Source organism: Crocodylus siamensis, chromosome 3 (genome assembly GCF_052110815.1).
Source record: "Crocodylus siamensis isolate JL-2025a chromosome 3, ASM5211081v1, whole genome shotgun sequence".
Classification (NCBI taxonomy): domain Eukaryota; kingdom Metazoa; phylum Chordata; order Crocodylia; family Crocodylidae; genus Crocodylus; species Crocodylus siamensis.
The window spans coordinates 114218816-114240828 of NC_143397.1; the positions used below are offsets into that span (position 1 = coordinate 114218816).

General features: G+C 41.1%; 1 protein-coding gene across 3 annotated transcripts in view; it reads right to left on the bottom strand.

The window, feature by feature from the left end:
* Positions 1 to 651: 651 nt before the first annotated feature.
* The window catches only part of RNF38 (ring finger protein 38), a 215880-nt gene continuing 194518 nt past the window's right edge, over positions 652 to 22013 (bottom strand). The window contains exons 6-13 of one of the 3 annotated variants that reach the window (XR_016441306.1): positions 20339 to 20509; positions 17349 to 17510; positions 13519 to 13625; positions 10574 to 10658; positions 7719 to 7840; positions 7204 to 7314; positions 6534 to 6633; positions 2865 to 2881 (exon numbers count right to left, since the gene is read on the bottom strand). Coding sequence is in view for 2 of the 3 variants with exons in the window: in XM_090039046.1 (XP_089895172.1) it covers positions 2683 to 2881; positions 7719 to 7840; positions 10574 to 10658; positions 13519 to 13625; positions 17349 to 17510; positions 20339 to 20509 (846 nt within the window). In the remaining variant the exon portion in view is untranslated. Of the gene's footprint in view, positions 2882 to 6533; positions 6634 to 7203; positions 7315 to 7718; positions 7841 to 10573; positions 10659 to 13518; positions 13626 to 17348; positions 17511 to 20338; positions 20510 to 22013 lie in introns of all 3 variants that reach the window. The other 2 variants (XM_090039047.1, XM_090039046.1) reach the window with 2 other exon arrangements.

A 22013-nucleotide genomic window follows, 5' to 3' on the forward strand; every position in this document is an offset into this window, starting at 1 on the left:
GGGGAGCTGGGAATATGGGGAGAAGGCAACCAACATAAATGTCTTACTGGATTCTGGTGCTGCCAGGCACCACTGCAGGCTGTGGAATTAAGACACAAAATGTGCATAACATGGCAGTTAACAGCTGAGCATGAATCCCCTTCCCTTCCTCTTTTGAGGGCAACAGGAAAAAATATCAGCCCTAGCCAGACTGAGCTGATTCAGAACACATGCATGTGTGCTGTTCTTACGCACTAACCACAGGAAGCAAGTCTGCACACATCTGCAAGAGTCCCATGCAAACAAAGAAACATTCCAGAAGAGATCAGCCACAAGAGTGCAACAATTAAATTCAGTATTTTACCAAATTAGACCCTACTGCCTCCTCAATCTCCAGCTGTCTCACAGAACTTTACCTGGAAAAAGGGACACCACACACAAAGACTGCTCCAATTCAGGAAAGAGGACGGCTCTACCTCCATATTTGTAAAATGTGCCTTGGTAATGATGTATTACTATCTAGCTTACAAAAAGTGCCTTACTTCCATGCTTTGTTCAAAGTGAATACTGACTATAGTAGTGTTTTGTTATGGTTAAATCTGTACAGGTAGAAATTTTTTTCTGCAGCTATATAAAAGACCCTAAGTATTATAAGACATATGTGGCTTACAGTTTTTTTTTTTTTAAACATGTGATTTCATTTATTAAAAAAATAAAAAGTTTACTATATGTTATTGAACCAGTTTGGTGTCATGTCATTGTGGCTAATTCCATTCTATAACACATCAGGGGAAAGCTGTAACCTTATGCTTTGCGATCATTTTGATTTAGTGTTCTTAAGTACTGATGGGTTTGGACAGACTGCCAAGTCTTGCATTCAGCTTCTGTAACTAAACAGAGGCAATAGTGTCTGGAAACATGGACAAAATTGTGCTTGTACTTTTTTTTGTTTTTAAACAGAACTACACACTGAGCTTGGTCTGTAGAGCCTTCATGAAGGGCAAGCAGCATGGAGAACATATAACACTGTCTGAAAATACAGCTGGATACTAAAGCATAGCAGCATTAAAAAAAAAAAAGTATCAGACGTGACACAGAATAAAAAACTTAAAGCTGAGACTGGCAGCAAGTTACAGCAATATTGCTAGTTGTGCCACTTGTGCTATTGCAACCGAAGTATATTTAAGAGAAAGCATCATGACGCAAACAAGTTACACATCTTGAAAGCTATGGTACATGTCAACCTAATTATTTCAGTGAAACAAATTTTAGAGACCTTTATGTCTGAAGTGTTAAGTGAAGCCAATTTTACAACAGCATGGCTCATAGTATTATTCACAGGGCAGCTGAACGGAAGTTAACGCCTATTTCACATAATTATTTGTTTTGATTGTGTACCAACATTCACCCTGGTAGTGAGCACTCTGGAGACTAATATTAAAATCAAGGGAGTTTCTTTTTTTAAATGCAAAAACCCATCATGACAAAGGGAAGGGCAGAAGCAGCATCCTACATCATTTGAACCAGGCAACAAATGAAAAAACCTTTTGGTGATGCAACAAAAAAGTCAGAAGTTCTCCTTCTCTGAGAAAATGCTAAAAATTTTATTTTGTTCACAAAGTTGCAGGAATAAAATTGTAACCTCTTACAAGTTTTTTAATTGTATACAAACTCCCTTGTGAATGACAAAGAATGCAAGTGATTTTAAAGCCAATGTTTATAAGCTAAATGATTCCGTACTCAAGTAGTACAATGGTCAGCAATGTGAAGAGCTGTTGCACAAGACTCGCATCGCAAGGTCCTTTCAACTTCCATTTAGGACGAGTAATACGATACTTCAGCATCTTCAAAACTCAAAAACTAAATCTGAAATCAGTCGCACATAACTAAAACTGGCTAGAACAATTAAAAAGGAGAACAGAAACGCATCAACATTCAAATTACTGATTGAAAATGTTAATATTGCTAACTGATTTTGTGCGATATTGCAACTTTATTGATAAAATAAGTAGTAAATTGGCAATTTTAAAATTTGAATTTTATAACATATGCTAAAAACAAGGCTATTGTGTATTGAGCAAATCAATAAACTCTTTAGTAGTACACTTAAAATCTCCAATGAAGGGGAAGCAGAACAGCTGTCTGAATAAAAAGTAAAAAGGTCTTTTCATACCATTAAGTACATTGGGGGAGGAAATATTAAATGCCTATAATTGCTGCACCCTTAGCATTCAGTGTGCAACTGCAAACACAAGGAAAGAAACCAGTGTACAGTACTAGTACTGTTTAAATAACACACAAGATTATACATTGCAGCATAATTAATACTACACACATACGTTCTCAGTACATGCTGGTATATAGGTTCTCTCACACACGCACCTCCTCACTAGCACACCTTCACACAGGCTCTCGCACACATCCATTCACACCGATCATTCCCACTCACAGTATCTGAAGGCTCTATATAAGGTAGATTGCTATATTGTTTGGAGCTACCACTTTTATAAAAGCACATGCTAAAAGATCACGTCCACTGTAATCTCGCAGCAACACTCGGAATGATCACACAAAACCCAGGGAATGTTAGTGCACACACAAAATTAAGCTAAAGAAAAAAAAATCTTTGGAGTTCCAATCACACGGTTAGTATAACAATCCCATAATTGTGAAGACTAATTATAAGCTTTATAATTGATTAAATCACACAGTGCAAAGAAAGGTCCATTGACCCTTTTGTATAAAGGGAAGGCTGGAAGCCACACGGGTAAGTTCAATGGATAGTTCGTATATACATGTGACTAGGAACACCCAAACCAGAATTGTGCTCTTAGATTGGTCATTCTGAATCACGATGCACTTCTGAAGCATCAGCTCTGCAAATTGGGCATGTACGATTTGCCTGCAAGACAGAAGTAAAACAAGATTTAATTGTGCTGGCCATGATACCTGGTAAGCCAAAATAAGACCTCTGTCCTCCAGACCCCAGAATACCAAATAGGCACAGGCAAAATGGAAGATCAATTAGGCTTGTACCCATTTTGCTGCTTTAGAGAGTGTGTGAAAGTGGCCTGGAAAAAGTCTGCCTTTATTTATTATTTATTTTTGCATTAGCCATTTAGGTTTTACCTGTCCTAAAAGGCTCTGGAAAATGTGACACTGGGCCTGCCTGCACAATGGAAGTGTGCATGCTACGTGGCCAAGGGTTCCCATTGTGGATGCAGCTCTGCCTCACCAGCAAAACCAGCTGTGTCAGGAAAAGTGCTGTTTGCCAGTATAGCTATGTCTATACTAAGAGCTTCTGCCAGCACAGCTACAACAGCGAGGGATCACAACTCTCTGAACTCCTGACTGCCATTGCTATGCAGCAGAAACATGCATGGAAGACATCACTGGTAAAAACATGCCACCCAAAGACACAAAGCTGAGCACCTGGAAAGAAAAGGGATTTTAGTCAGACTATTCAGAACTGTAGGGTTCTTATTTATTTTTTTTACTAGCTCCCATTTAAATTCCTTCCCACAAAGACCAAATTTTACATTTCTGACACTTTAAAGAAGACACTAAAAATAAAAAGAACACTTAAAATGAAGCCAGTACTTAGAAAAACAATTCATTGGCAACAAAGTAAAAATATTTGTAAAATAAAAGGGGGGGAGGGGGAAATTAAAAATCAACCTTCTAAATCATTCTGCAATTTGAACTATAGTAGACATATGTAAATATCAATCAAGTAAAAGTTTTTACAATCAGTGAGATGCTGGACTACCTGCGTTTATAATTCTAAAAGGTGGCTAAGTTTATGGAAATGTTTTTATTAGTGCAAGGCAAAAGGAACGTACACATGTATCTCTCTCTCAGTTACACTGTAATTTCTTGTATCAACATCATAAAAATTTGAGAGATGAATAAGACTCAGTTCTGCAACCAAATTCTAAAGTGCACTTCTTAAGGGTTTCACAATTATTTGAAGGAATTCTCTCTTCTTAACAGTTTTGCATCTTATTTTAGGTATAAATTCAGTTAAACTTGTTTAAAAATAAATAAAGGTGTTCCTATATTAGACTCGTTAAAACAAAGTCAGGTCACCCTCTGATTATTTTGCAGTTTGTCATTTGCACCGTTAAATATTGTATCTAGTGGCAGTATTAATATACTGTAGCTCATTAAAAGCAAGCTGCAGAATAAGCCAATACAGGATACAAACCATAATTAAACATCTCTATATCAGGTTAAATAATGCTACATGAATAGCTCTATGAGTTTTAACAGCACAGCTGTTTTTAGGATCATTTTCTGTAACAAAGTAATTAACCAAATTGTATTCTGATGTATTTTATGAATTTCACTCCCTTTCTCTGAATTTTTACATATAACTTTGGTGCAAATCAGAAGATGTGCATAAGGAGTGGAAACCAGCTGTTACTTGGGGCAAGCATTCTACAATGAGCACATACAACTGCTTGATGAACTAGTGCTGAAACTGTTATATAGAAACTTTATAGCCAATATTTGTTCTTTTAAATACAATTTGTTTATTAAAAAATGTTCTACTTTAGAGATTCTGATATACCTCTGGCATTTTAGCGACAGACTGCCCTAGAACAACCCTTATAGTGCTCCAATAATATCAGCAGAACCAAAACAGGACCAGACTTGTATTTACTTGTAGATATAATTATTTACAACATTGCCAATCCAAAGTGCTTGGGCCTTGCAATCATGAGACTTTAAAAACAAACAAAAATTTGGATTCTCTCTCTGTGTCTTCCAGTTTCCCAGCCTTCTAGTGGAACACAGGTCACATTTTCAGGTGCTTTTTTAGAACCATGAAGAGAAGAAACTACTCCCAGCCTCCCCCGGCAAGTAATTGCTGAGAGAGTCCCATGTTCACTTATTGTTACTGCTAACCAAGTTCTTCAGTCCTTACAAACCATGTTAAATGCTTTGAGTTAACTGCTGAGACTATTATTTGCATTTCCTCAGTTTGACACTAAAAGGAGTAGTTCTTATACACTGCTGTGTGTTCAGAATTTTGCAGAATATTTATTTTATGCAAGTGACTTCCACTGAAATTTGAAAACATTATGAAAACATTTCCACTGATCTTTGGTGCTGCAGAAGCTTTAGCATGTGAGAGGTCAAGTATTACCCCAAATTTAGTTTCAACTCTCCATCCTGTAAATCCAGGTACTATTATTCATGTATATTTGTTCAATATTTCATTTACTTCATTGTTCAGTATTACATTGATCAACACTGGTACTGTCTAGTACAACTGGTACTCTAAATGTAAGGCAGCTATTCTCTTGGCCTCACTAAACCTATCAATGTGGTACTTTCTATACTCCATCAGAAAACAGCTGCTAGCAAAGCAACAGGATGGTTTAGACACCTGACCATAGTTATTAATATGATGCATCTTGAAAGAAAAACCATGTGTGTAGCAGTATTATTCTCTAGTGATTATTACATACCTGTTTAATTTCAGGACTGCTGTAACCCAAAACACACTTTGGGGAAGTGTATATAGCAACTAAAACAAATCTGAATTGAATAAGATGCTGAACAAATATGAGAAGATGGAAATCAATATTTGCTGGCACCAAGTCTGGAAATGCAGCTAACAGAGTTTTCCTGATGCATTATCTAGATCAGTGGTTCCAACCTTTTTTGTACCAGGATCCATCTGTAAACATCAATGGCCAGCCCCAACCTAGTGCACCTTACCCCAGCCTCACAATGTGTGGGGCAGGAGGCTGGGGCAGGGCGGTGCCAAGCAGCCCCTTGCAGGCTTGAACTCTGCCAGCCTACAAAGGAAAAGCTAGTTTCCCATGTTTTCCTCCTTTAAAGGAGAATCCATTTTTAAAGTCTGTTGATCCATTTTTGAAGTTTGTTCATGACCCTTGCATATATTCTTGTGACCTGCTTTTGGGTCATGACCCATGGGTTGAGAAACGCTGATCTAGCTAATTGTATTCTTTTAGTTTTCCCTTTCTGTATAGGAGTACTCTCTCTGATCTAATGCATTTCCCCTTCCTAATGTTTTATTTAAATTATTTTGAAACAACTCTCTCTTGCTTTCTTGTGTAAACCCAAAATTTTGTGAGAAATGTTAATCATTTTTTTTTTGTCTTCCTCCCACAACTTAGATTTATGGAATGAGCTACAAGGCTTTCAGTAGCTTAAACTTCAAATGTTTTCTTCCTTTCAGATACCTTTCAGTACTCATACTTATCCCAGAACCTCCAAACCCTACTTTAATATAAAATTACATCCACATGGGCACTGTAATGTAGAAATGAAAATCAATTGTGTCAGTCAAGATCATTCTCTTTATATTAATTTTTATATAACCTTAGTTTTGATAAGAGACAGAAAGACTCTTTCATTAGCTGTTAGAAAATATTGCTATTGCACAAAGGAAACAGCACTTTCAGTCTGTGGGTTTTCCTATCCTACATAAAAGGAAAAATACAAGATGAAATGCAATGAAAAATAAATACTACAAACTAAGTCATTATATAGTCTCTCTGAAGTAGATTTTTTTTTACCTTAAGCCATTTATCGACGCACTTGGCATGGAACTCGTGGTTACAGGGTAAGACTCTAAGTAGCTGCCTTGACTCAAAATCACACATGCACACTACACACCTAGAAAAAGATTGCAGAGTTTAAAAGATATTTGCTATTTCAGTACAAATTGGTATTGCATAACTTACTATGCATGTCTGCAATGGAGTACTGATGTAGCAGCAGTGAGGGAGCTGCATGGGAATAAACCTTTAGAAAAGACAGGTTGTTCCAGTGTAAACCAGAACTGCTCTCATGGCCTTTACTCTGGTTTCAAATCCCAGTGGAGGCCAGAGTTAATACTCACACTCACGGTGACTTCACCACCCTCACCAACAGCACAAATTGGATTTTATTACACTAATTTGTAATACTTAAGTTAGCAGTTAACTGCTGAAGAATATAGTAACTGCAAACGCCTTCCCAAGGTTTCATTCTGTTTTAATATCAGGATAATCTTTCCTATCAATACGCATCATTTAAATTTTGACTTGTCATTTTTTCCTCAAAATGGTTTAAGTTATATTTCTGTTCAGTTATACGTTTTCTTATTGCATTCCTTACTAGATGGACACCATCAACTTTTCCTTTTTTAAAAAACACATTTCTACATTAAAATCTCTTTCTACTGTTGTTACGAAAAACACTGACCATCAGGAAGATGGAAGATCAAAGAAATCTCTTTTAGCTTTTGGCTCTGAATTTGACCACACTTAAGTGTATTGTAGCTATAACTGCTCCTTTTTGTGTGGGTCTTTCAAACTGAAATAGAGAAATAAATTCTAAATGTAATACAATATAATTGTAAAACCATAAAAAGTGAAAAAGGTTTTCAGGGGCTGTACTAGAATACACATTTAACACAGGCTAAATTTCAAGTTGAGGATGCCCCTCTACGATGCAGCACACTGAACAAATGACTGATAAATTTTAATTTTTATTTCAAATGTAGATTAATCAAATTTAAAAAACTTAATGCATCCCTACATTCCAAAGCTTTTGAAGATGACATTTTGGGCTTCAAATTAATTTAACAGAAACATTCTGACTTGCATTTAGAGCTCTCATGTATTACACAGTATTTGGCTACTTCACACTCCAATCTAGAGGGATCAAGAAGTTCATATGACGTATATGAAATCAAGAGGCAAGAATAATGTACTCACAAAGTCTGTTCTGACTGGTGGTTGTTTGGATTGAACCTGTAGGATGGAAGCTGTTCAATGTCTGCTTTTGTTAGTCCTCGTGGTTTGGCCTCTCCCAAACGTTCTGCCAAATTCAGCAGTGCCTGCAGAACAAGTTTTTCCTTTGTAAACATGCTGGTCAAGTGAGCAGCTCCAGCTCTAGAAGAACTGCAATTAGAGGTGCACTGATACAGTGGTTCGATACCGGACTGACACCGATATAAAAGAAAAATTGACTGCATTGGAAATTAGTTTTTTGCCTGATAATGTGGCCAATAAGTGCTCCGTGGTGAGGAGCATAGCCCAGCAGTGTGGAGAGCTGTGTCCAGCTGGTAAGCCTGTTGTAGTGGAAGGGGAAGGGGGAGGGAAGAGGCGTGGGGGTGTATATCAAGGCCACTGTAGTGAGGGAGGGAGTGGGGCTGGGGCAGGGTTGGGGCAGGTGCTGCCCCACTGGGCCTTGGCATGGGATGGAGCTGCAGCTTGTCCGGGGGGGGTATGGGGAGGTGGTGGTGCGGGGTTCCAGCCACTGCATGAACTCTGAGAGTGCAGGGGAACATGTGCCCCCTCCTCTGCGCGTAGTTGTGGGCTGGAGCCAGGGCTGCACCAGTCTCTTCCTGGCAGGGGCTGGGCTGGGCTGTGCTCAGGGCAGATGGTGGTGCTGGGAGGAGGGGTTGCAGGGGCTATGGCAAATTTTGGGGCATCTTCTGCCTCACCCCCGGAACCTCTCTCCCAGTGCCGCTGCCACCCGCCTCAAGTGCAGCCTGCCTCAGCCCTCTCTGGGAATAACCCACTGCAGCTTTGGCCCCAGCCTGCAGCAGCAGCCAGACCTTGTCCCATGCAGATCTGGGGGCACATGCTCCCTCAGGATGCATGCAGTGGCAGGAACTGCCCCCCCCAGGAGAGATTGTGGCTCTGTCCTGTGCCCCACCCTGCCTCAACTCCACTCCCTCCTTCACCACAGGGGCCTTCATCTGCATCTTCCACACCCATTCCCCTTCCCCACAACAGATTTATCAGCCAGACACTGTTCTTCAAGCTGCTGGGCTGCATGTTGGAAATCGGATCGTTATCAGCTGATATGCCTCCTTAAAAATCAGCTATCAGTATCAGCCCAAAAAACCTCTATCGGTGCACCCCTAACTGCAATATTTTTTTTGACATAAGAGGTCACTCTCTCTCTCTCTATGCAACACTGTCAAAAATTTTGGCAAGAAGGATTTTGAATCTACATCTCCTTTCTGCCACAATAACAGGCTCTTAGAAAACACTGCTTTCATAGCTTGATCATAGGTAAGGACCTTATGTAAGAATGTTCTCTTCAGGACTTCTAAACCTTCATGACTTAATTGTTAATTGCTCCTGCAGATACATTCACAGCACAATAAACATTTTGCTTTGAGAAGCGGTGGGATGAGGGAGACTAAAATAACAGTATGAATAACTGGAGGAAAGTTGCTAACCCTACTTACTAGGGCCAACTCAACTGCACACTGCCATGATGGAGACATAGCTTCTACTCAACACCTCGATAGGGTCATGGTATACAGTGATTGAAATGATCAGACTGAAAGTATTCATGTGGCCATGTTCTGTTTATAAAGGCAGAAAGGTTGCTGGATAGGAGGATGAAACAGGAAAGAGGGAAAAGCTTTAATATTGTGCTGTATGCCTCTGCTGGCTGAAAGGAGCTGTAACATCACCGTTGGGGCTGGGGTAGAACACCAGAGAACAATTCCCTCAAGTTAAAAAACACACATGTGAAGCAACTATGTTCCAACAGAAGCAACTCTAACATGTACTAGGTGGCTACCAACTCACGCATTTTCTTTGCCAATAAAAGCACCCAAGGTTACACATTGCAATGGATTACCTCAGGGCTGTCCAACTTCAAAGCCCCCAAGGGTCTACCAGGTGCACTGTGCTGATGCTACTTGCCCCCAGCTGATCCATGCAGGTGTGATCTCCAGAGCCCCAATCCTCCCCCACCTCCTGGCCTCATCCTCAGTTCCCTGTGCTGCTGCATTGTCACACCCCCTGCAGCAAAGGCAACAAGCTGCAGCTAGAGAAGAGTGGGGAGCCTAGAGACTGTACGTAGTCTGATATAGGGAGCAGCAGCTGGGTGAGAGCCCAGGGTCCCAGGGGCTGCACCTCAACTCCTCATATGTCACATGTGGCCCATGGGCTGCCAACTAGACAGCCCTGGCTTATCTCCATCTTTTCTCGTCATGGTCTATATTGGAGAATATATGAACTAGACCACTGGAATATGCATGTATTTTGCCAGCTTGTTACTTATATTCCTTCCCTAAATATTGTAAAGGTTACAATTTTTAACTTGTAACTTTCTCAGTATTTTTTAAAAATATTTTTTTCCTAAAAATACCCCTATAATTAAGATAAAAAATAATTAATGGAACTGCATTGTTTCACATTTAGTGGAATGTGTCTTGTGACCTCACTGTTATTCTGAAATGCTAACACTATAGATGCTAACACTACAGTAAGGCACGTAAAATGCATGAACTTGTCCTCTTGTTTGAGCTAGCTTTATTTAAATATTTAAAAATCAAATAAAACAAAAGAGAAAAGTAACATCCAGAATGGAAAGCTGGGCAATGTAATGATTACCAGTACTGGAGAACTCTGAAGGAGAAACGCACACAAAATGCAACTAAGCATCTTGGTTTTTAACATCCAATACTAAAACAGGAAGAAAAAAGGCATTTCTAGATTCTAATTGCCACACGCATTACATACATTTAAATACAAAAAAACACAAGATTTAAGGGAAAGGATGATCAGTTCACAATGTGTACATTTGCATTTCATGAACTAACCTCGTAGTTTTCTACCTCCCCATCTTCCACATCTAGTTCGAAGCTGAAGGCAGGTCCAACTGCAGGGGGCACTGGAAGCATTGACCTGTGGAGGGAGCAAAGCAGGGATACAATTAACTACTTGTGAAAAGCAAAAGCATTGTTCCAGCACAGTCACATTCCACGTGACTCTGCACTCATGACCTTTAGTACGTACCAACTGTAACAGTCTTTAGAAGTTATGTGAGGAAATTATGTGTTCAGGGCAAGAATCAAAATTCTGAAGGTAGGCAAATTCTACCAACAAGGTTTCTCCAGCTAAGTTAGCCATGCCAAGGATTGTGTTCAATGCACAGGGGCATTATACAATTCTGTCCTAAGATGCACAAGAAGTTGTTAGGTGTCCAAGTCACATAACAACATTCTAGTTCACCATGTGCAGTGGCTCAGATCACATTATGGGCTCTGGCAGAAGGTCTTTATGTAGCATTTCAAAATTGGTAGCCAAAACAGCTGATATGGTGGGGGAAGGGTAACATCTGTGTACACCCTAAGAAAGGGATGGCCGACCTGCAGCACACGTCATGAGTGGTACAGGCAGCCTGTGTGTATGGCATTGGGAAAGTTGGGGAGGAGACAGGCAGCAGAGCAACAGGGAAGGAAGCAGAAAACAGAGAAGCAGACCAGGCAGAGAAGAGGATTAGAGTGGCACTTGGGAAGGGTATAGGATTAGTCTGTGGCATGCCTGCCAATGCCCTCTACTGCCCTGAGACATCTAAATTAGCTAAACAACTAAGCCTGACTCACTATGAATCACTAGGAGAGATGAGAGAGGGCCTGACCTTGAGCAACAGTAATGCTTGATGGCAGCACCTTCACCCATTTTTGTCCAGTAGCCTAGTGGTGACCAAAGACAAAGAAAACCCCGGTTCTCAGGCATCCCCTCAAGGGAACTACCACTGACTACACATCACAGGGCAAAGATCTGCTTACCAGGCCACAGAGCAGGCAGGACTGAAAGCACTTTTCTGTTTAGACTACGTTACTGGGCTATCAAAGGGAAAGCATCGGAGAGGGTCAGAAAAAGAACAAGTTAGACTCTGTGGCTTGGGGAAATGGATGATGCCCTGGTGGTGGCAATGGGGGAGGGGAAGGTGCTACAGGAGAAAGGAGAAAAGGAAAGGCAGGAAAAGGGAGTGCTTGCTTTCAACAGTGTGCTTTCTGATTTAGTCACTGGAAAAAACTGCAGGCTACTCCCCACAGTGCTTCACCTATTTGAGTGTACCCCTCATTTAGGATGGGTCATATGCTCAAACTGTGCTATTTGGAAAGCATTCTAGTAACAATCCTAACTACAGCATTTCTCCATGCAGAAGAAGAGGTCTCTTGGAAGACATGACCCAGAGTCCCCAGCAGGAAGGAGGAATGCATCTATGTTTGGAAAGGGGGAAAAAAGAGCCTCGTAGGTTAGCTGTAGCAGACTCCAGGTCTCTCCGATTATCCTTTCAGAAGGAAGTCCATATGTGCACTACTCAAGCCTTCTCCCACCCTGTCACTAGCCCAGCCTGTTTTGTGGGACACTCGTTGAATTTTTCCATTGTCAGATCTCTCCTGAAATCACACTTCTGTGTCACCTCTCACTACATGCCCAGTTTATGGAGAAAGGCACAATAAGGGTAAGTTCACTTGTTTTCAGATCATCCTGTGCACTGCAGGCCAGAGTCCCCCCACCTTAATTGACATAGCTCTGCATAGTCTAAGAAGATTTCCAAAACACTGTTGGCAGTGGTCCATTAGACCAGGGGTTTTCAACCTTTTTTAAAGGAGTGTACCCCTTTTGGTGGGTACCCATCCTGGACTGTACCCCCTGGATGAGCAGATGGGGGGGTTTCCCCGGCAGCTGGTTGATGGGTGGGGGAGGGGTGCTGGTGCCATGCGAGATCTGGGCTTTTTTTGACAAGAATGCAAATTCAAAACTCCTGCCAGTTCAGTGGATCTCAGATTTAAGTCTACCTGTAGTGTCATCAAGATCATCAGAATGCACTCTGCCAGACACTGTAGGTGTGTGGATCAGTAGTTCCTTTCCAATGCCTCCTTTAAGACACAGGGAGGGATGAAAATATTTACCTTTCTTTTTTGAAAATTTTATGTTGATTTGGAAAGGAGATGCAGCACACACCAAACAGGCACAGGCAGAATTGGGCTTTTCAACCATCACTTTTCAACTCCACTCCAAGTAAGCCACTGATAATCTTCAACTTGAGCATCTCCTTTCACCCTGGTTAGAGAACCTGTTGGCTGGGTGCATGACAGAAGTTCAAAGGCTACAATGGATCAGTAGTTCAGCTAATAACAAGTGTTACAGCACAGGATGTTCCCTTTAGTTTTTGATAAATTGGTTTCAAACAGAGCAAAGTTACTTATTCCTGAATAAGGACTGTTGGGCATAGAAGCTAATGTTTTCATACTCATTTTATCTCAGTAATGTAATCCAATAAAGGAGTATGCCAGGGAACAGTTGTCTGTCTGTCTGTCTACTGTTCAAGGTGGGCAAATTATGAAAACGATTCCACAGGGACAAGTCTCATGTCCAACTGCGACTACATCACTACCAAATTTCACATTTCTACTACTGGCTGCTTTGAATAGTGCTGTCAAGGTAGAGTAAAAACTTAAATAGAATTGCAAGTAAGCTCTTTTAACTCTATTCCTCCTTGAAAAAATGTTTTGTTCTTGGGCAAACCCTAAATGTGGAAAATATGAGAAGGTTATTTGTAACTGAATGAGATTCCTTACCATGGAAATGTTTAAGCAAATCACTTACAGGCACTGGTACACCCATGACTACAAGTGAACAGTTTCTACACTTATGGCAGAAACTAACATCCACTTTGAAAGGGTCATTTGAAAAAAAGAGTACATAAAAGTTATTTAACAGGTTAGAAAAGGTTTCTCAGAGGACTTACAGCACATATGGTAATAGGCTGGGATGGTAAGGATGTGGTGGTATTGGCTGCTGGGATCGATACCTGCTGCGCCCAGTAAGTCTTCGAGGCATAAATGGCGGATAAGGCTATGAAGAGAAAGAAAATAAGCTTTAGAAATGTTATTGTTAAACTACTATTATTTTAACCCACTGTTGTGGTTCAGTGTCTGCCATGTGGGAGACCTGGGTTTGATTCCTAGATACACATGTAACTACAGCCATCAAGGCACCAAATGTCTGGACTCAGTCTGGCCTCTGGATTCTGTCTCAATAATCTAAAGGGGGGGGAGGGTGTGGAAGGTCCGGGCAGCTTCCACTCCTTCATACTCCTGCCTAGACATACACAATGCAGGGCCTGATGACCTCTCACACATACACCCTGATCCAGAAGAACTGATGGTTGCTTACTACTATTACTATTTTAAAAATGAGTTGAAATCTGATTTTTTTAAAGTGATGCATTATCTTAAAAAAAAAAAAAAAAAAAAAAAAAATCAAGTAGCTGCTTGAAACAATTTAGCTTTAAAAGCAATTCCTAACAATAATACAGAGCTCATACCATTCTGTGCGAAACATCTATGATGCAAAAAACACCTTGCACAAAACCTTTAAAAACGCTCCTTGAGGACCTAGCCAACACAAAGGGAGTGTGCAACCAGAGCTTCTTGCACATGGAGGAACCACAAATTCTAAACTAGAAGCAGCATGCCTTTTAAGTGGTGCAATATTTCATTAATATAATTATACCACCCCTTCTGTTGTTGTATGCCGCATCTTAACTATTGGTCTTTGCCAACACAGCTGGCAAATTTCTATAGGACAGACTACCCCTGAATAAGCTAATTGGTACAAGGCAGGAGTGTCAAACAAATCAGCTGGGGGCCATAACCTCTGCCAGCACCTAGGGGTTAATGCTGCCACCACTCGCCTCCATCACTGCTTGCTGCCTGTTTTAGTTACCAACAGCAATTGAAAATGGTAAACTCAGTGGCAGGAAAGATGGGGGCTAGAGAGCACTTACCTCTGGTAGTGGCTGTATGAACCCCATTGGGTGCTGGCCATGCTGACAGTGGCTCTGGCAGATGCAGTGAGAAGCCCTGCAGGATGGATGACCCAGCTTCATGGGCCAGATGTCTTTATACTAGAGATGTCAAACACCTTTATACAGTGTAACCACGTTCAGGCAAGGGAAGGGTTGTCAACACTAATTATACCTACATAGCCAAACATGCCTTACATGAGCTGTTAGTAATGTTAGTCTGAAGTCAAAAAGAAGGTAGGAAAAGGTGGCACCTTAGGAACTAACCGGCTCAGAGGCATGAGCTTCATAGACAATCTACTAAGACAAACCACAAACCTTAGGGTTGTTGGTTGTAGCCATGTTAATTTAAGGACATAGACAGACACAGTTCTTTGGTAGATATCTCTTTTATTAGACCAACTAAATAGTTGGAAAAATTGTTCTTTGCAAACTTTTGGGAGCAAACGCCCTTCTTCAGGCATAGGGAGAGTCTGCTGGTGTTTTGTGTGCTCTCCTGGGAAGAACAGATGAGCCTACGAACTTCACTTCATAAATCTAATGGATACAAAAAATCATGGACTAAATATAGACATTGTATTTATGGCATATTATAGCCTGCCTGCCATATGATAAACCCAGGTAACCCATCTGAATTTTACCAACTGTTTTCTATCATCAGTTCAACACTCCCCTTTCCTCCATCCCCACCTACACCTATAGTCTCCAATTCCTTCTAATCCTCATTGCCATGCATTTAAATGTTCACAGACCTGCATTTTGCATATTGGCTTCTATTCTACCCAGGAGACTACACACAACACCAGCAGACTCTCCCTATGCGAGAAGGGTGTTTGTGCCTGAAAGCTTGCAAAGAACAATTTTCCAACTATTTAGTTGGTCTAATAAAAGCGATCACATATACCCAAAGAACCTTGTCAACCACAAACCTACAAGATTTGACATATTCCCTCCACCCTCCTCACAGAAATTAATTTATTTTCCTGTTTGCAGCACTCGTGAGCCTCTTCAGTTTTCATATATTTCAATTGTCAGTATCACTGGACAAAAATTTCTTATACTGCCTATTAAGACGGGGAAATCAGCTGATATTTGGGATAGCCCCAGGTCCAACTGGAGATTGCAGTCCAGTGTGGGCAGCCCCAATCCAATGATTGTCAGACCCCTGTGTACTGCAGCTCTGGTCTGGTTGCTCCACAGATGGGGATCAGGGGCTCCTGGCAACGTGAGAGGGAACTGAAGGGCTTCTGCTAGTGGGGACTTTAAATCACACTGGAAACGCTAATTCTCTGTGCTGGGCAGCCTGGCAAGAGTAGCCAGGCACAGGATCTAAAATCCCCAGTGTGGAAGCCACCTCTGCAATGCTCTTTAAAAGTTCCCATGCATCAAGACCATGATGCAGGGTATGAACAGTTGGGAGTTCCTGGCTCCCCTGTTACCTGTGCTTCATACCATGAAGTGGTGCTGACAGCTATAGATCAGAGCTCCTCGCTCCCCAGCTGCTTCTTCCATAGACACCCAGGCAACTTAAAAGTGGGTGTGCAGTTGGGGCTTCCAGCTGCATGCTTATTTATTTATTTTTAAAAGGTGTGGCGTGCAGTGAGCCCAAGATTGGGAAGACACACCCTGATGTTTGGCTAATGGCACCTCCTTTGCACCATCTGCTTCTGACGATCAGACAGGTTTAGGTCCAAAACTTCATGCTGCCCCCCAGCCCAATCCCCATTGATTGGCTGGGGAGGGCTGTATTTCAGATCCTGATGTTACCCCCTACCAGATTTCTATGCTTAGCTGAAGGTGGGGATCTGTCATGGGTGAGACCTAACATGGCACACATTTTAAGATGGGATACAAATGAGCAACAATGATGTAAAATGTTGTACGTGTAATATCTTTGTTGTTGGTTTACTGTATTATTACACCATAAGTTGGCCTCAACATGTGGCCAGGTTACCACTTATGGTCAATGGGTCAATTGTACCACATCTTAAACATGGCATGCGTCAGGGCCCAATATGTCTATACTGCAGATTGCAATGGAATGCAGGTAAATTAGAGTTAGCTCAGATTTGAGAAGCAGGCGTGGCCACAGCAAAAGGGAGCTTCACATAGGCTATTTTATGTTGCTTCTTGGCAGAGTAAGTTAGCCGGCACTGAATACCATGCTGCTGCAGCCAGACTCCTTCAAGTATCAGAGCCAACTTGTTTAAAGCAAAGCGTAAATCCAGCGTACAAGATAAAGTCCAGCAAACCTGAATTAAGTGATTTTAACTCTTATGTCCCTTTATTTCAAATCCCTGAAGGAGCATAGATCAGTTAAAACATTCAAAGTAGGGATTCTGGATGCAAAACAAGCTGTGGTCATGAAGTTTGTGCTGCAGTAGTCGACTGTGTTGGAATATAGAAAGAAACTTTTTCTAAGCAACAGGCATTATAGGTTCTCTGGAAGTGACATTTATCAAATACTACTGGTAAATGAATCCCTGCCTTACCTTCTGCCCAACGTGGCTAATGACCTCTTTAGTCACTAATATCACCAATAAGCACCTTTGACTTTGTTAGAAAATCGAGATTAAACAAATTGTATGTAAAAAGTATGTAATGACAGCCTGTAACATAATGCTACTCCTACTCAGGCTACTTATCTCTCCTACTCAGAGCTGAGTTTCCAATAAAGTGTTTTTACTGTATTTTGCAACCAATGCCAGGGGACCAAAATGGAGACCTTCAGCACAGCACAAGCAAGTGGGAAGTAAGAAAGCAATACTTACTACTCCAAATGACACCTCCTGGTGTAAAGGGTCATGTGTTAAGAATTGGAGAGGGGCTGAGGGAGGCAATGTTGGCGGATGTGCTGATGGAGGGTAGGTAAAACCTCCTACAGGAAGATGTTCTCCAAGCAGCTCTACTTCGTTCTCTATCCTTTGAAGTGGCTAAAAGAAAAATACAGGGTTTGCTGTATTTAATGCAGATGGAATTTTTCACTAATAAAATGAACTTTTAACTTTGTGTTCTGAATTGCTGACACTTCTACAAAATGCAGCACAAGTTGGCTACTGTCATCAGCATTACTGAAGACCAAATGCTTCTTTAGACCCAAACACAGAAATTAGGGTCTCATACGCCTTAACATTTCTCAGCTAGTTATGGCCAGAAACAAACTTCCAAATTTGCAATCAAACCATAGCAGGTACTGTGGTTTTTTAGTGCTCACAATTATATAAAGACAGACAAGCTTAGGATAAGCATGCAAACCTAGGACAAAAGACCCAGGTTAAACTCCTTGCTCCATCACCTGGGTAAGTCACACTGGCTCAAATTCTCAAATGTTTTTGTTACATGCCTAAGTACTTTGGGCATCTGGGCCTTAGACTGGGCAAACTTAGCTCCATCTGTAAAGTATGAATAATAGTGTTTCATAATTCCTCCATGAGGAAAGGAAGATAAGCACATGGAAGACAGAGGCACTCTGATACCGTAAACAAGACAGGCCAGCTATGTACCCAAGGTAATATTAAGTCAATAATGGAGTACTTAAATAGATAATCCTTGAATCACTTGCCTACATATGCTAGGCAGCAGCCTAAACTGCTGAATCCTTTAAAGGGGAAGGTTAGGGGTAGAGAAGTATACCAATCCAATAGTTATTTTCAAAATTGTTCCTGCCCACTACTTTCAAAAGGCATGCACACCCTATGTTCACTTTCATGTACTTTCAACTCTGCTCCCTGCCTTAGATAGCTCATTTTTAAGAAAGAAAAATGAAGAAAACTCTCTCAGCTTCTTGTGGTCCTGTTTGACCTTAACCACTAAAAGGATAAGAACACACTAGCGAGGCTTCTGCTTCCCTGCATTTTGCTTCCTTAGGTCACCTTAGTCCTATCAGTTGCAGAAAAAAAAAAAACTTTTAAAGTCTCCCTTCAGACAGCTGCCCAAGTAAAGACTTGCCTTTAGCTGTTATACAAGAGATTTCATTTCTTGGAATAGAGACCTGCAACCCTCCCTTGGGTGTAAAAACCTGAACAACAAGGAGCATATAAGCTGCATCACCAAAGCACCCAGCAATGGGCTTGGTGAGAACATTGTCTATTGCATTAATTCCATCAGAAAGATCCCAAACCAGACCCAGAATAATCTTTTGCTGCACTTTTTGAGAACAAGTAGTTGCACTGTTAACTATAATTGGGAGTATGCCTTAACACTAGCATCCAGAGAAAGTCAAGAAATTAAAGGGACTAGCACTGAAAAAGTGAAGAGCGGACGGAGGCTATTCTCGCCACACTGCCCCGACATGTTGGGAATTAAGTTTTTCTGTTAATTTCTTTTACAATCACTTCTACGCAGGGAGGCAGGATGAGAGGCTGAAACAAAAGATGGGTTCCGATGGAACTTAAAAGAAACCCTGCATGACCAGGATTTAGCCAAATTTTTTATTTTAAAGCACTCTTGTAATTTAATATATTAATCATCTCATTGGGAAAGATCCATGCCAGTATCAGGCCAATCTTGGTCTTGGTTTAAGATCCCTAAAGTTAAAAACTCACCAAGTGCCCATTTATTTGTTGATTACTGGTATCTACCTCCACACACTATAGGAAAGATAAGGGAACCCATTTTGAAACAGACAAGGAAATGGTTTCCTGTTTTCTGAACAACTATGTACCACAGGCATTTCTTTGATATACATCACTAACTCTGAAGGTATACCTTTACTGCAAAAAGCAGCTTGATTTTTAACTGAGGTTACTACTTGAGCTCAAGTTAACACGGAAGATCAAGTTTAGGTTCAGACTTTTAAGTTATAAACAAAGCGGTTGTGCTTTCTCTTCTATTTTAATTTAAATTAATGCACATTTTGGCAGTGAAGGCATATCCTTGAGTGTATGTCAGGCTCAGAGAGGGTTCATCATCCTTCACCTGATTTTAATGAAATCACACCAGAGGCTTGTATAACTAGATGCAGGCACAGACCCAAGCAGTATCTGTTAGTCATACCAAGACTGCCATTTTGTATTTGTCCAATCAAAAACTGGCATCTTCTAAACTGTCAGCCAATTAAATATATAAAAGAGAAAGTGGGTGTAGCAAGAGTTAATGAGTGGGAATTGTGAAGTCTCACTTGTTCTTTATGTCCAGAATGAAAAATAGTTGCCTCACTCCCTTTTCTGTATAAGCCCCTATCACAGAGCTCTTAAAGCCTTTTAAAACAAGCTATGTCTAACACCTCTAAGGGGTATTACGTGCTCTGGCATTTTTCAAGTCCAAACTCACTATATTTTTCTTCTTTGTTGTGGGTACAAAATTATTTGTCATTTAAAGACAGATGTCTAGGGTGGGAAATGGAAATTATTCCATGATTTCTTCTCTCTGTCTGTCATTGTTTTCCTGAGTCTTCTGCTGGACTATGGTTAGCTTTTCTAAAAGTCTCTCCTGCTCCCAGGAACAGCAGGTAGTCTGTCAGAAAGCAAATATCCACTAGGCACTGACAGGAGTGGAAGCAGCTAAAAAGGGGATGGTTGAGGAAATCCTGAAAGAATAAAGATGAGGATTAATGCTATAATTTCTTTTAACAATGACTTTTACAGACCATGGACATGCTCAGGAAGCTTTGTCATAGCACCAGAAATTTGTTATGATTACTGCACATGAGCCAAACCCACTCATTTCTCTACCAGACAGCCATCAAAAGTATTACAATTTAACTTGCTGATCTAGACCCAAAAATTCTAGGGAAGTTAAATAAATAAGAACTGTTACATACCGACCGTGACTGTTGCGTTTGGAAAGGAACGAACTGGCCTGGAGGTGGCAGGTGAGGAGGATGATGGGGGGAGAGGTGAGGAGGATGCAAAAGAAACGGGTCACTAGAAATAAGGGGCGGGAATGCTGCATATGGTACAGGTAAGTGTTGGACTGAGCATGCCTGAAGCATCTGTAAAATAAATAAATAAATGAAATAAAAATGAGACAATGCATTTACAATTTTGCATCTTACTTGAATATTGCTGTAACAGGCTTTTGTTCATTAGAAGACAACAACATTAAAAAAGATACCCCATTTGCTACCCTGAGAACAATCAAAAACTGAACCCAGATTCATTTATGTGACCTTCATGTAGCAAGAAGCATTTCCTATGAGGAACAGATTTCTGAGGTTTATCATCACAGACCAAAGCTGCCAAGTACCATGTCCCCTTCACTTTAGATGACCCTTAATACTTATTAACAGTATGCCCAGCATTTTTCAGGACCAGGCAAGACTTATTTGGCAAGGACTCCTTAAAGAAGCACTGCATTTACTTGAATACAAAGCAACAGAGCCTCTCAGCTACACAGAAGTTTTGGGATGTTTGCTGGACATGTAAAGTCTGGTGACAAAACAGAAATCATTGGAAATGGGAAAGAGAGGTGCTACTCAGTTGTGGAAGTTGAAAATTATTTCATGTAGTAGTTCACCATGACGTGAAAAAGAGTTGGTGCTTAGGGGGACTGAGCACAATGGGTACCATACCCTACCCGTATGGCACCGTCTTAAGATCAAGCATTTCTGGCATCCAGGGGAGGGCATCAGGGCTGACTGACCCTCCTGGTTCTAGCTTGGTATTGCAGACTTCCAGACTCGGTGATAGGGAATACCCACACTTAAATTAAAAAAAAGGTTCCCATCAGCGTGTTTTATTTAGATAGGCTGCACTAATCTTGGGGTAAGTTCCCCATCAATTTCATGGCTGTGGGAGACTACTTTTATGCTTTACCCCTAGCTGCTCCTTGGCCTTTTGGTTAGGAGCAAGCAAGACTAGGGGGCATCTGAACTTCAAGGCTTTCAAGACTGGAGCTTGCACATAGGATGCCACCCTCAAAAAAAAAAAGGTCCCCATCAGCATGTTTGCCTAATATGGGTCATGTGTTTTATGGGCATGCTTAGCATGGGCTGCAATCAACTTCATAGTTGGTTTCCATGATTAAGTACATGCTGCTTTAAGCAGCACTTTAATGATTGGCAATGTATTCAATACAGAGGGGAAGGGGGGGGCTAGTATGCAAATATAAGACTATGGGCTTTCTCCCCCTCATTCTAATTGGGGGAAAAAACCTTGTCTTATATTTGAGGAAATATGGTAGGTTCTGTTCATTGTAAGAACTGCCTCCATGTAGCCATGTGCCTATCTACATGGCCGCAGAGCAGGGATGGGCAATTATTTTGGGCAGAGGGCCACTTACTGAGTTTTGGCAAGCCATCGAGGGCAGCATGAGCCGCATGACAGGCAGCCCAGGGCAGATTAATATTAAATTTTCTAAATTTTTTTTAGGGGGCCTGTGGGCCGAATAGAATGGCCTGGCAGGCCACATCTGGCCTCCGGGCCGCATTTTGCCCATCCCTGCCATGGAGCCATTCTAAACAATAGTTGGCAACTGATAGTGTCAGAGCTGATGCT